The 15,578-nt window shown below is 42.8% G+C and overlaps 1 protein-coding gene and 1 pseudogene across 1 annotated transcript; both read left to right on the top strand.

Moving 5' to 3' along the window:
* The first annotated feature begins 346 nt into the window (after positions 1 to 346).
* Positions 347 to 3,071, top strand: LOC119861418 (annotated as a pseudogene).
* Positions 3,072 to 8,622: 5,551 nt separating this feature from the next.
* LOC119861417 (G-protein coupled receptor 35-like) lies at positions 8,623 to 12,856 on the top strand. The gene is given in 3 exon segments (XM_043492532.1): positions 8,623 to 8,815; positions 10,407 to 11,104; positions 11,106 to 12,856. Coding segments are annotated over 2 exon segments (951 nt in total). The 5' UTR covers positions 8,623 to 8,815; positions 10,407 to 10,433; the 3' UTR covers positions 11,386 to 12,856.
* The last annotated feature ends 2,722 nt before the right edge of the window (positions 12,857 to 15,578 follow it).

The raw sequence follows: 15,578 nt of genomic DNA, 5'->3' as shown, positions 1-15,578 counted from the left end.
GCAGGAAGGGGTAAAGGGTGCTGTCTCTGGGAGGGGGGTCAGAGCTGGGGCAGAAGGTTGGGGTGCAGGAGGGCGTACAGGGTGCCAGCTCTGGAAGGGCGGTTGGGGTACAGGATGCTGGCTCTGGGAGGGGTCTCAGGGCTGGGGTGCGGCCTCCCATCAGGCAGCACTTACCTCCGGTGGCTCCTGGTCGGCGGCGCAGCAAGACTAAGGCAGGCTCCCTGCCTATCCCGACCCCACACCGCTCCTGGAAGGGACCAACATGCCCCTGTGGCCCCTAGCTCCACACACTGTCCCTCTCCAGATCCCATTGGCCACAGCTCCCTGTTCCCAGCCAATGGGATCTATGGGGGTGGTGCAAGAGCAGCGAGTGGAGGGAGACCCCTGCCCCACCATCCCCAGGGCCGTGGGGCACGCTGGCCACTTCCAGGAGCAGCATGGGGCCTGGACAGCCCCGCTGTGCCGCCAGAGATTGCAATCAACTGGGAGATCCTCTAGGATTGACCAGTCGATCGCGATCGACCAGTTGGTGACTTCTGCAATAGGTAAATGCAGACATAAGGAATGGCTGATCCAATAAGTAAAGAGTACTGTGTGAGCAATCCCCCACTGACCATAGCCCTGACCCATGCATCAGTACGCCTGTATGATCTGCTAGGGTCAAGGGAGTTCTGATCACATTTTGTGCCCTGCTCAGAGATAGCACCCAGACTGTTTGTGCCTGTCAGTCCTAGTTTTGGGCAGGGAGGAGGGGAAGGCTGGAGAGACCCTGGGCAGTTCCTTACTGCAGCTGGGCAAGGAGGGGATTCTTCAGCCTGCTAGCTAGACTGAGGGGGCTGTTTGTCTCTCTCGCACTGACTGGTCAGCTTAGGTGCCAGTCCCCCTCAGCCAGCCAGCTCCCACATTCCATGCAGCTGTTCTGGCTCCTCCCCACAAACCGTAAGGGACCCTTACCATTGGGCCTGATGTATTACTTTCAATGGGCCCAATGGTAGGGTCCCTTACAGTTTGCGGGGAGGAGGAGCCAGAACAGCTTTCAGCGAGGTAACACCTCAATTACTTTCAGCGAGGTAAAGGTGTTACCAGGCAAGATCCTGTAATTGTCCAGCATTGTACAGTTGTAAACAAGGTCAAGGGCTGGTATACAGAGACTTCAGCGGCTTAGTACTAGGGCAAACACACCATTAATTTTCTTCACCTTTTTATTAGAAGATACAGAAAAAGGGAACCAGTTAAAGCATTTGAAATGTAAAGTACTGAGTGAGGGTATCATTTTAGCACCTCCCCACCCCGGGTTATCTGGAAAGAGTATTTAGAAAGAACCCTCCCCCATGTCTGACAGTCTTTAAGATAGTGCAGTATTAACTTCCCAAGAAGCAGATGGCTGGAGCTGGGGTTGTTGCTGTTTCCTAGAAGACAAAACCACACACACGAATGAAAAGGTAGAAAATGCAGTCTCTAGCATTGACTCACACTTGCACCTTCACTGCTGGTAAAACACAAGCATACACATGGTCTGATCAGCCACGCTGAGACTTGGCAAACTTGTGCCAGCATGGGGCTGTTCTGGGCATTGCTTTTAGATGCCTCTCTGGGCACAGGTGTATAGCACTGTTGCAAAACATACAGTTTTGGGCAGCTAAGCCACACTCCTGTTAGACAGATGGAAAAAGGAGAGAGAGGAGAAATGCAGTGGCAACAGCATGAAAATGTATGAAATGGTTCAGCTTATTCAACTGATAGTTTACATCCCAGTTTTCCTTTTTGGCATCGTATTTAGTGCCCTGGCTTTATGGGTATTATGCTGTAAACAGACGAAATGGCCAGAACTCAAAGTGTACATGACCAACTTAGTCATGGCAGTCTGCTCTCTGCTCTTCACTTGCCCCTCAAAATCTTTTTTCAAAGAGAGGAAAAGAAGCACGATACAATGTGCTTAATCTTAGAATCTATTTATTATACAAATAGGCTCAGGATGATCTGTATTATCAACCTTATAGCAGTTGATAGATACATTCCAATCAAATACCCCCTGAAAACAAAATGTTTGCAATCCCTCTTTATGTCAGCTTTTGTCTGAGAACTTCTTTGGATACTAAGTACTGAGACTGCCAGCTGAAGATGACTTCTGCTTTCAAAAGCATTTAAAAACTCCCTTTAAAAAAAGTCTTCGGTCTTTAATGTTTGGGGATTTTTTTACACCATTAATCATCTTGAGGTTTTGGTGCATATAAGTTAAGGGAGACAAGGCTATGCAGGTATGGAAGTAGCCAGTGGAGCCCTAAGAGGTATATTAATAGGATGGCCCTTCCAATGACCGTGAATGGAAGACCAACAGGGAGACTGGAAATGCAGTACACACAGTCCTCGGACTTATGACACAATTGGTTCCTTACAATTGCGTCGTAAGTCGGAACTCGGAACCAGAATCTACTCCATTGCAGGACCAAGTGTCATAAACTCGAAACCTATAGTTCTAAGTCAAATCAGGGTGTCAATGTAGAAGCGTCGTAAGTGCTGTTCATCGTAACTCGAACGTTGTAAAGTCTAGGACTGCCTGTACAGGGACCAGGCATCCACAGACCTTAGAGAGAGACCATATTGCACAACAGTCAAGCGGACAATCATGAGTTTTGGGAGAAGGCTATAAAAGTTGCTGAACCTGCATAGAGATGAGGTTAAAAAAAAAAAAAGCTTTTTTTCTCTACAGATCATTACGACACTTCTGAAAAAAACAGATCCTTGTGTGTGAGGAAAAGTTAATCCAGAAAGCTACCTGCAATTTTTTCTGCAAACATGATCAATTTTAGGGTATGTTTGCTTCCTGTCAATTCAGATCATTTTGTTTGGACTCCACCAGTGCCAGCTGCTCTTTAATAGAAAATGTTACAACTTTTATGCATCTGGCCTCATTCAGAGCAAACATTAATTGCTGCTTGGATGCCATTAGTTATTACTTCGTAACCACAGGATTTCAGGAGACTTCATTTATGTTACAAATTTTTGAAGGCAAGGACAGCTCAAGACCAAGACATCCTATTATACATGCACTAAATGCTAGTCTAAAATAGCTGTAACATATTATTTACAATTAACATTGTTAGTAGTAACCAAGCTTACCACACATAGAGCTGTGTGAAACTATCAAGTGTTGCTTCATGGGTAGTCACATGAGAAACAACAGTTTAAAAAACTGCAAAAAAACAACCTTTCCACAATTCAAGTTAGAAATGAAAACAATTTTTAAATGTTGCTGTTTTGTGAACTGAAAATTAGTGATTTTTTTTACAATTTCTGCCATTGGTGAAAAATATATTTTGCATAGTTTGTACTGCATGCTACAGAAATTGGCGGGGGGTGGGGGGGTTGGAATATTATTTCATACACATAAGGAGAGAGGAAATTAGGTCTGCCCTGAAAATATACCTTTAAACAAGTGTTTGATTGCATATCAGAGTCAATATAGTCAGTTGCTAACTCTAGTCATATATTAGGAGTATGAGAATTGGTCTCAGACACTGTGATATGATGTTTGTGTGGCTTCTTTATTGCAATTAAGAGTTGTGCAAGAAACTACGATGAATTAAAGAGTTTAATGAGGGTACATGGACTGCATTTGTGAGAATTACATGCTGTTTTATATGAAAAACTGTAATATAGCATCAGCATCTGTTGTCCTTCCTTTGTCCACATTGAATGATCCCTTACCCAATGATGATCATATTGAAATGAAACTACTTGTAAGGTGAGGTATGCTGGGATTCCCTCTGAGGCCTTTTCCATTTAGCTTATCCAGAGCACCTCAGCCAGTTCAGGGGGAACACTTACCTGGGCTCCAAAAATTCAGTTTGACAGCAGCTCATCACTCAGGTTACTTTATCAGGCATAGAACAGAGGTCTATGCCCACACTGGCCCGGGCCAGATACAGGGCTTTTGGTAGAGGGAGAGACTACAATTCCAAATCATGTTATGCCCTACACAGTTTATATACATTTTTTCCTACCTACTAACATATATACTTCTTGAATTAATTGGTTCGGACGTCGTATGGATCATGTAAGGACCAATCCCTTTGCAGATAATGTAAGGCAGTGGTTCTCAAAGCCAGTCTGCCGCTTGTTCAGGGAAAGCCCCTGGCGGGCTGGGCTGGTTTGTTTACCTGCCACGTCCGCAGGTTCGACCGATCGTGGCTCCCACTGACCGCGGTTCGCCGCTCCAAGCCAATGGGGGCTGTGGGAAGCAGTGCAGGCCAAGGGATGTGCTGGCCGCCCTTCCCGCAGCCCCCACTGGCCTGGAGCAGCGAACCACGGCCAGTGGGAGCCACGATTGCCCAAACCTGTGGACACAGCAGCTAAACAAACTGGCCCGGTCCGCCAGAGGCTTTCCTTGAACAACCGGCGACCGGCTTTGAGAACCACTGATGTAAGGCTCAATTGCTTACATCTCACTTTAACCACATTTCAAGCTGATCAGTTCAGGCCATTCCTATTTATCTCAGATAGCCCAAAAACATCTGGTCCAGCACACTGCCTGACACAGCCTTGTTTACAGTTTAATCTTGGACTCAAATCAAGCTGTATGCAAGTTTACTCATGCCCAGCAAGACTAAGCTACAAGGTTCTACTCAGGGTGAGTGAGGGTGTTAACATCCAGCCCATAATTAAGTGTTGGTAGTCAGACAGTATTGGGATTGGAGGACATAGGAAACCATCCCATTGAATGAGTTTCTGTGAAGCTCCATACCTATACAGCTGGATACTCAAATGTCTGAACTGTGAAGAGAACAAGACTGAGTGAATGAATGAGGCCACAGGAGCTCTCCCCAAACCCTTGCAGACCTTACAGAGTGTGCAGAAATGGGAGAGGATTCTTACAGTTGATTATTAAAAAAGAATGTTGCTTCCATGATTCCCATGCTGGGAATGCAGTCATATAGTGTTATTGCTTCTCAGCTGTTATAACAGTCTCATTCAGAGTCAGGCCCCTTGTCGCAGCTGAGGGTGGCTGTGTGTTAGGTCAAGTCAGATCTTCAGCAATTACATTTTATACAGTTGTCCAGTGGCTTGTGTTCATGATCATAACAACTCACCACATCCTCTCCATGATCCTTCAGAGACATTCTGACTAAGAATAGCCCAATGTCTGGCAGGCAGCTACACTATTTTGTACAACGGATGCTGCAAACATCTGCTGCAACTTTTTGCCACAAGTACCTGGACAGCAAGGGGAAGCCAATCTCCAGTAAACTGTGCAACAGTCGGCTGTAACATCTTTGCAAAAATAAACAGTGCTTGGATTTATAATGAAGCCATCTGATGGCAGAAACATGCCATTGCTGGGGCCGGGGGATGAGAGCGGCAGGGAAGCTGAAACTGGAAAAACTGCAAGGAAGCCCTAAACTTGCCCAATCCTGCAAACACTAAATTATGGTCTTAAAACCATTTAAATCAATGGGATTATTTCAACGGATATCAAGTGATTTTAGATCAAGCCCTATTAGAATAGCATTATTGACTTCAGTCATGGAAACGGTTCAGTCATGGAAATGCCCATAGTTTTCTTAGAGCAGAAGCGGTGTCCCAGTGTTATGTTTAACATAGAGCAGTATATCCAATAAGTCAGTACAGACCTAAGCTCTGATGAGTGTATTTTTTCTTACTTTAGTGATAACACACTTCACTGATTGATTCCTCAAAAGATACCAGTGTACTAATGTAACACTATAAGCCACTAGAAAGAGGCTCAAAATGTGGGATTCAGAGTCTAAACACACTAAATGTGCAGTGTATTTTTTAATAGGGTCCAGCTGTGAAATTTGGATCTGTGTCTGGGTTTTGCTTAAAGGTACATACTCCCTCAAATGCTCAGGATTGTTCAGGTCTGAAGTTTTGGTTCAGGTCCTGCTACATACATTGCAGTACTAAATTTTCATATATATCTAGTCACAGTCTCCACTGTAAAATCCCAAAATAATCCTTCAGTCTCTCATGTGTTTCCAGTGCACAAAATATTTGCAACCCATGAATCTGGTTGCAAGTTTTTTCACATTACTTTAGGGCTAGCTATCTACATAATTCCACAATTTTCACACTACAAATCCACCCTCCACACCAACTTTCCACTGCTAAAGACTCTCTCTCAGATCTGTGCCAACTGTCTCTGGAGTGAGAAGGAGCTAAGAAGTGGGTCATACATACATAATCAGTAGTAGCCTTCATAACAATGTTGAGTCATACAGTTCTGTAACTCATCTGTTGATGCAATAATTCTAGGTTTTCTGAGCCTGCAAAACCTTCGCATCCTCTTTTACTGCATTGAGAAACAAACTGCCAGGCTGTTAAAACAGTGATATTATATAACTATCTCGTGTTTATTAAGTCCCTTCTAAAGCAAAATTCACTCTGAAGTCAGAGTTTTACCATGCAGTCTCAGGGAGTCTGGAAATAGTGACTGGGAAAATAGTCCAGCTATGCTACCTCTGAAATATAATGAGCGATGACAGTTTAAATATCAACAGTGTGTATCAACTATTTCATTGTTGCTCTTTTTAGCAGAAACAACCAACCCTCAAACATCCTTTAGTTCATTTGACAGTACTAGGGCTTTGGAAAACAATAAAATTGGGGAAAAGAACAGCTCAAAAATTGCAATTTTGCATAGTGTGCAATTGCTACAAATTGGCCATCAGAACCCTGAAATTTCATGGGTTTTCATTTAGATACAGGAGTATTTAATTCAGCTTCAAAATGCTCATGTTAGTCCTGCAAAGAGCAATTTTTGCATCAAACCACAGGACATTACAAAAATTCATGTGTCAATGTGAAAAAAACCCCTCACATAATTTCACAAACAGCAACGTTTTAGGATCACCAAAGAACTCAATACATTGGTGAATACTTTTTGCACCTGCATCCGGTAGCATGGTATTGATACCCCCCCCCATTTAGCAGGGGCCCTAAACACATTAATAGATGATAGTTAATTAGCATATACTGACAGGCTACTAACATGTGCTAATTGTGGCTGCACACCCAAATGCAGATAGCTCATAAGCCAGGGGAACATGGATGCAGCTGCCTGGCTGGCTCTGACAGCATCTCTAGTGACCCTCCCACCTTCACCTGTGTCAGAGCAAACAGCTGCAGCACTGATGCTTGTACCTGGGCACCACAGTCTCCTGGGTGTCCCATAAACATCTCCTAAAACATCTCCATCCGCCTAAAAAAAACAAATCTCAAAACCTGCCTCCCTCTTTCCACCATAACAACATAGCACTAATCTCCACCTAACCTGTGTTGCTCCCTTAGCAGCAGGGTTTCTTCAGGAACTGAGATTCCATGTGCCCTCTTCTGCCAGCTGCACCAACATCATGGAGGCGGGGGTCTGGTGTACACGGCAGTAGCCTATGTATAGTAAAATAAGTTCAGATTTATGTTATGTGGGTACTGCTACTGAGGTTTGCAGAAAGATCCTCTAGCTGAGCTTCCCGTGCCACCCATCCATATCCAGCCTTTTCCAAGCTTTCGACTGCCTCCAGAATAAAAAGCAGAGGAGCCAATCTGCCCTATACAGCAGAACCTCAGAGTTACAAACATCTTTGAACTGAAATCGTCGTAACTCTGAACAATACAGCATAGTTGTTCTTTCAAAAGTTTACACCTGAATATGGACTTAATACAGGTTTGAAATTTTACTATGTGGAAGAAAAATGCTGCTTTCCCTTTATTTTTTTTAGTAAATTACATTTAACACAGTACTGTACTCTATATGGTTTGGGATGTGGGTTTTTTTGGCTCTGCTGCTGCCTGATTGTGTACTTGCTTTTCCAAATGAGATGACTGACTGACTGCTCAGTTTGTAACTCTGGTGTTCAGAGCTCTGAGGGTCTACAGTATTATTATAACGCAGCTAAACACTAGCACTAGATAGCCTCTGCTTTTTCATTCAGTTTTTTTCCAACTAAAAAAGGATTGTTTGAGCTAAACAAGAAATTTTCAATACAGTTGACACTTTCCAGGATTTATTTTTTAAAATGAAAAACCAGAACCTGAAGATCAAAAATCTTTTCAGTATAGAAAAAAAGGGGTTCGAATTTTGTCTTTATTTTTTTCTTTACAAAAAGTGAAAAAAAAATTACTGAAACTTGCATTTTTAAACCAAAAGCAGTATTTGAAAATTGGAAAAAAACAAATTAACTTTTTTCAAAACCAATAAAACAAAATATTTTCAAAATGTCCCAGGAAAAAATAATTGGCTTTTTTTAACCAACTCTCTTATGTACAGATGTAAAAAGCACCAGACTGCCATGCTCTTTCATGGGTGTGTGGGTGGCATGAACATAAAGTACCCTTGCGAGTTATATAGCCCGTGTATGGGCCAGGCACAGTTGCATACCCTAGCCGCAGAAGAGACATTAGCAGCAACAACTTAGAAATATACAATTTTTATATTTTGTTTAGTGAAAAAAATTACAAAATAAGTTAAGTTTGTAACTTAACATCAAATTTAACGATAAAAACTGCTTTTGTTTAATTACGGAACAGAACATTTCAGCTCTGCATTCAAGTATAATTAGAGCTGAAAAGTGTAATGCTGGGTACACAATAGAGAGCAATAACAGACTCAACGTATCTACACAGGAAGGTGGATGTATAACGTGCACAGAAAACTATATGAAAGAGGAGGAGGGAAGTATTACTAATGGAGTAGAGGTTGGTCTGTTTTCGTTCGTGTTGACCGTACAGACCGTACAGGCCACATTACTGTCTCTGTGTTTTGTGTGCTGTGGCACAGACCTTAGAACATCTGTCTCAAGTAAGTCCTGAAGCCTCTCTTGCGATTTGTTAGTCATTTTGAGCGAACAGGTAACTTTTAATTCTTTGTCATTGCTTTGGCTTTATCTTCCCCATTTCACTAACTCTGTTATAATGACTTTCACGATCCTCAATGATATCAGAAAATAGCTAGAGGGAAACTGATTGAAAGCAGACTTGAGCTTGCTCACGCTGGAAGTTTTCTGGACCCCGTACAATGATTAGGCAGCATTCAGACTAGCTGCTGTGCTTGTTCAGTTTTCGTTCATTTGGTGGGTTGGTTTGGGTGTCTGTTCAGTTTTTTCTTAGTCTGCCTTTCGTTTTGATCTGTGCTTATTTCTTTCTGGGCTGTAAGTGCGACTGGGGTAGGGAATCACACATCTCCTCTCCCTAGGGCCCACCCCAATCTTATGGGGAATCAAGCACTAGTTAAGTTTTGCATGCCCCCCTTTTTTGGGAACACCCCTGTAAAGGGGTTCTCTGGGACCAAAGACAATTTGGGCTTCCCTTGCCCTGTGGCTCCAATGGCTGCCTAAGGACTGTATTTGGAGTAGAGGATTTAAAACAGTCCTCCACCAGGAGTGTCCTGGCCCCCGGAGATCCTAGGAGAGCCATAGAAGTTGTGGGTAGAGCCACTGCCCATTTAGTAGGGGGAACTCTATTCCCTAGGAAATCTCTGCTTTGAGAGCCTCCATAGAGCTGTATTTCTTCAGGAGTGGGTGCTGAGTGACATAGGGGAGTCCAGCTCCACATACTGTTGACTGACAGACCCACCAGAATCCACTAAGTGCTTGTTATTTGGCAGATTGTTGTGCTGTTTCTGAGGCAGAGACTGAATTAAATGATCCGGGCAAGTCCCACTGCATGAAAGAGAAGGCAAAAAAGTCTATATTATCATCCCATGTAGATACAGAGTTTAGCAGCAAAGAACCCTGAGTGGAGCATCTCGGTGCCTCCACCAAATAAGAAAGGAACTTACTAATTAAGAAGAAGATGACTATGAGAGAGAGCCTGGGGAGAAGCAGCAAACAGACCTTCCACACGATCCCTCCTGGAGTGTTTAAGATTTAAGTTCATACGTTAGAAGAATGACTAGTTTTTAGATTTCAGAGTAGCAGCTGCGTTAGTCTGTATTTGCAAAAAGAAAAGGAGTACTTGTGGCACCTTAGAGCCTAACAAATTAGACGCTCTTGTTAACTGCTTGAAATGGCCCACCTTGCATGTCACCATGAAAGGATTTCCTCCCCCCCCCCGCTGGTAATAGCTCATCTTAAGTGATCACTCTCCTTACAGTGTGTATGATAAAACCCATTGTTTCATGTTCTCTGTATGTGTATATAAATCTCCCCACTGTATTTTCCACTGAATGCATCCGATGAAGTGAGCTGTAGTTCACGAAAGCTTATGCTCAAATAAATTTGTTAGTCTCTAAGGTGCCACAAGTACTCCTTTAGTTTTTAGATTGTAAACTCTAACTTCAACTTCATTTTAGGTCTCCGAAGCACCAGCACCATTAACGTGCTGTAGAAATAAATTCATAAATCATTGTGATTTTGCTCTATTTCATCTCTCTAATTTAAAATCTTTTCCAGTAACTGTGCATCAGAACAAACCCAGAAATGAACTGCAGCAACAGCATCCAAGCGCCCCAAATTTTTCATCTCATACAGCTGATAGTATACATCCCAGTTTTCATTTTTGGAATCCTATTTAATGCTCTGGCTTTCTGGGTGTTTTGCTGTAAATTGTCTAAATGGACAGAAACCAGAGTGTACATGATCAGATTAATGACTGCTGACTGTTTGCTCTTCACTTTGCCCTTCAAATCATTTATCCACAACCATAAGCTGCCCCGAGATAACAAGTGCTTGGCTTTAGAAGCTTCATATTTTATAAACCGGCTTGTAAGCATCTATATTATCACCATCACAGCTGTTGATCGATATATTGCAATAATGTACCCCCTAAAATCAATGACTCTGAGGTCCCCCTTCAAGGCAGCTGTCACCAGTGGATTTCTGTGGCTACTAACGATAAGTTTTGTTTGCTTAGCTGGAGTATTGGAAGAGCAAGAAAACCCTGGGATTTGCTTTGAAAAATTTTCCACGGAGCCGTCCAAAGTGGCATTAGTCTTCACTATTGGGGGATTTTTTATACCATTAATCATCTTGAGCTTTTGTTCAATTCAAATCATTAAGAAGCTTGTGAGAAGGAAGAAAACAAATCCATATGAGGAAAATCTAATCCAGAAAGCGATCGCCATTGTTTGTACGAACATGGCTGTGTTCATAATGTTTCTTACCTGTTAATATTGGGCACATTGTTCAATTTATAGTGGATTCCACCAGCACCAGCTGCTCAGTAATATACAACATTAATGTATTCTTGCACATGGCCTCAATCATAGCAAATACTAACTGCTGCTTAGACGCCATTTGTTATTACTTTGTAAACCAGGAATTTCAGGAGGCATCGTCCATGTTAACAAAGACAAAATCTGTGAAGTTGATGTCTAATCACAGCCAAGTTTCATCTCTCCATATGCCACTGGGTAATATAAAATGTAGTTAATATCTATGTGACCTAGCTCACTGTTTTACTTTCCCCAGGGAGGGCAACATAAAAAAGCAGGACATTTGGTCCTAACTATCAAATCTGCTCATACTAATCTTGAATGAATGGGTGAGAGTTTCTTGATGGGGATATTGAAGATTGGATTTTCAAGCCCTAAGAAGCCCAGGATACACAATTACTGCACGTTCAGATTGGAATTTACATGCAAAAATAGCTAGTTAAATGCTTGTCTAATTGTAATCTGCATTCACAAGTTTGATAATTGCACAACTGCACACATATTTTTGTACACGAACACAGGCATCTTAAGGTTGAAAGAGAAATCCCTGAAGCCATATGCTACATAGATAGGGGGTGGCCACACAAGCCCTGGCCTGACAATTAAGCTCAAGGTCACAGTGCCACTCAGGTTTGAAACAGCCATCCCCTGGGTCTTGCTATTTGCGGTGGGCAGGAAATGCAGCCCATGCAACTCGGCCACATATAAGTGTCTGGATTGAAACATGGCTCATGGGGTCCCAGAACCATTCAGATTTACCCCTTCCCCCCTCCATTAAATGGCACTCTACATCCCTTGACTGTATCTTTAGCAATGAAGCATATTGTGGGTTGTTGCTTTCATCATCTGGGGAAAATGAGAGTTGGATCTTCTTGTATGGAAGCCTGAGCTGACCTGAGTGGTTTGTTATTTACATGATAAACTGCAAATAGACTTGTGCTTTACTGGCTGAATCACTGCAGGCTGTAAAACAGCAGTGAGTACCACGCCATAATAGTAGGATAGAGAGCTTTTTCCATCGGCATATAGGGTCCACCAAGTAGCACCAAGTCATACTATTCAAAAAATTATGTAAATAATGATACATCACAGAGCACATAGGGCTCTATATGTCTGCATCTGAGCTGGAAAGATGACCTGATACCACCTCTGGAGGAAACAAGATGCAGGTGTCTTGTTTCCTTATGCCAAATGCATCAGGCTCACTTTAGATGATCAGAGATAAGTTAACTGAGTTTAGGAGAAAGCATGCTCTAATGATCCCATCCTGCCCCCTCAGAGTTTTACCTTTGGCTTCAATGAGTGCAAGATCTGGGCCTAACTCATTGGGTAATGGAAGGGGAGTGAAAAAGAACCTTGGACTCCAAGAACGCCCTTTGAAAGGCTGGAATCCTTTTAGCAGAGAAGAAATGGACGGTCACTGGGGATTTGCCTATGTAGGTGAATATCTTGTAGGGGCTACCTCATGGGAGACTGAGGGATTGTGAGTCTCCTGGTAATAATTCATAGAGCAAGCCTAAATAAGGACCAGTATTCTATGGTCTTCATTAAAGAGTATTTTGAAGCAGTTTTCCTGAATTGTACTTGCTTCTGTAACATGTGTATAGTCCTCTTGTTGCTATTCACTTAAACTGTTGTGCTTGCCCCAAGAATAAACTTGCCTTTCAATCTTTTGTTATTTGTACTTTAAAGGAACAGCAGTTTGAAGAGGGCATTAGCCTAAGGTGAATCTACTTGTTCTGTACCACTACTCTCTGACATCAAAGAATATTCATGAGAGCAAGTGTTGAACAAAAGAGGCCAGAATTCGTATTTTTGCTAATACAGACTAACACGGCTGCTACTCTGAAACAAAAGAGGAGTTAGTTTAGAGGCAGCATAACCACTTCTTATACCCTTCAGAAAGATCCATCATGACCCTAGTCAATTGTCAATCTTGAGAAGTCAAGTCCTTGGAAATATTCACAAACGGCCAACCACCGTTCTTCACTGTGAGTAGTGCTTTTCTTCAAGAGCATCTTATCATAGCAATAGTACCATTGATACTGATGCAACTGCTTGCAGAGTAAAGTACTTCTCAGCATGAGTAATGGTGGGAGAATATATGCCAAAGTTACTATGATGAATACTGGTCATTGATTATAATATTTGGGGAAAGTTGACAGATAATTTATACGACTAATTCTCTTCACTAGATGACTAGCTCGCTGAACACTGTTCATTACAGGTTTGTTACCTGATTCTACATGGACCCCTCTCCCTGCAGCACCACATAGGACACTGCAGCATGACAGGAGAATGAGGGCCTGCTCCACCCCTGCAAAACAGAGACCCAGGAGGGACACAGAGTGAATGGAAACTTGGATTCATTCCAACATCTACACACCAGCCAGCAGAACTAGTCAGGTGTATGGAGTGGGGATGTTTCACCCCAAAAAGCGTGAGAGTAGATGATGTTCTAACGCCACAAGATGGGGGCAAAGAGAGGAGAAATTGTAAATAAGTGGAGTGACTTGATCATATTGGTGGTGAGAAATTGCAGTGTACATGAGGCCCTGATCATGACTTAGAAGGTCTAGAGATTAATAGCCTGACTCCTACCATTATCTGTAGCCCTGGGAAGGATTTTTTTTCCCCTGAAACCATCTGGGCTCAGAGAGTGAGAGTTCTTATCTTGATTTCATTTTACATTCACAACATATCAAGCTAAATTCACCAATGGCATTTGGACAAAATCAAAAAAGACAGTCTTATCATCAAGACTCAACACTACATTGTGCTTAGCAGCATGAGCTTGGAAGAAAACTAGCTGACCTGAGGATTTGTTAATCAGATATTTTCACCTGTAGGTGGCCATTTCAAATGTGGCTGAGCTTCACAAAGAGAGAAAGTCGTGACAGTTATTGCAATGCCCTGTAATATCTATGGGGACCATATTATATTCAGTTTATGTCTCACTCTGAACTAAGGATTGGAACTCGAGCAGGGGGGGTTACCACAAACATCCCCAGGAACCAAAAAACAGTGAGAGGTGATTACAGCAAGTCAGGCAGGTTGTAACATCTCCAGAGAGGTACCAACATCTGGAGAAGCTCACCTATACTACTAGTTCAAACTGGCTTATCCAAAGACCAGACCAAAAAAAGGACTCTGGGATAAAAATCTGGGTTAACACTTCTCAGGCTTTCTTTTTGATCCAGCAAGTGGCCAGAGACCTCCTGTCTAAAGGCCACACCCTCATAGAAGGATTGGAAAGGCTTTGGCCTACTAGGGCCTCATAAAACTGAGGGGTGACCTCTGTTAAGTTTTTAGCATGTGCATAGGAACTTTTTTGTTTTTAGATGTTTTCTCTGTGGTGCTTTTATTTTAAGAATGAATCCAGTGTGCTTTATGAAGGAAGGTTAGTGAGTGGTGTACACTGTTAGAGCCTCTGGAGAGAGGTTAACTTCAGGGGTTGCATCGCCATCAGAGTGTTGGGGAGGTGTAAAGCTTAAACCACTAGTCTGGAAGGAGAGAGGTGGAGGTCTTGGCCCGAGAGAGGTAATGGCTGGGAGCCAGAAACCTTACGAGACTGCCCTCAAGGAAAATCACAAGGGGGTTCAAAGGTGCAATTAATCCTGAAACTGTGACTGTCTCCATGTGGATGCTACTTAGTACCCTGAGTAAAGTGAGCTGATAGCCTTTATCTGCTTCTGAAACAACTCCATCCCACTCCCTGCGTTCACCACACAAACAGTCTCTGGTAGTCTCCCCAGAAAGACCACGGATTTGAATGGGCAATGTACTGAACAACTCTCTCATCAGAGGAGCTCCCTCCAAAGCAAGGTTCAGACATATTATTAGTAGGAGGAAGAAGAAACTTTGCATTGTCACATCCTACACTGCATTCATCCTGTGAACTAACAGAGGAGCTCAGTGCCCATACCCACTAAGTGCCCTTTTTATAAAATAAGTAATTACAAAAGTAAGTGGCTGGGATGCAAAATTCCCCAGTGACAATAGAAAACTGAAAAAGGTATCAGCAACATTAGGTTTCTCTAAGGGTGCGCAGGCTAATGTCACAGAACCTACCTACCACGTGGATGTAGACCTGTAGAGTAACTATTATTAGCTTTCTTAGGTGGGGTTTCCTGTTTTTTTGTTGCAAGTACGGCTGAGCCTACGCTATGAGCTAGCGGTATGATTGTTCTCTACTCCAGTACCAATTCCTGTGCTAATTCTCATCAAGCTAGCACAAGTATAAATTGCAATGTAGCCATGATAGGATGGGTAGCAGCAGTGGAGACACAGCTCAGCTGTGCCAAATACATATTGTACTCGGCACAGTTGAGCCATGGCTCTGCTGCCGCTACCGTTGCTGCTGTGGCTACATTGCTATTTATACTCATGTTAGCTTGAGGAAAGCCAGCAT

This window comes from Dermochelys coriacea, chromosome 9 (genome assembly GCF_009764565.3).
Source record: "Dermochelys coriacea isolate rDerCor1 chromosome 9, rDerCor1.pri.v4, whole genome shotgun sequence".
Lineage (NCBI taxonomy): Eukaryota > Metazoa > Chordata > Testudines > Dermochelyidae > Dermochelys > Dermochelys coriacea.
This window is presented reverse-complemented; position numbering and strand designations above follow the sequence as displayed.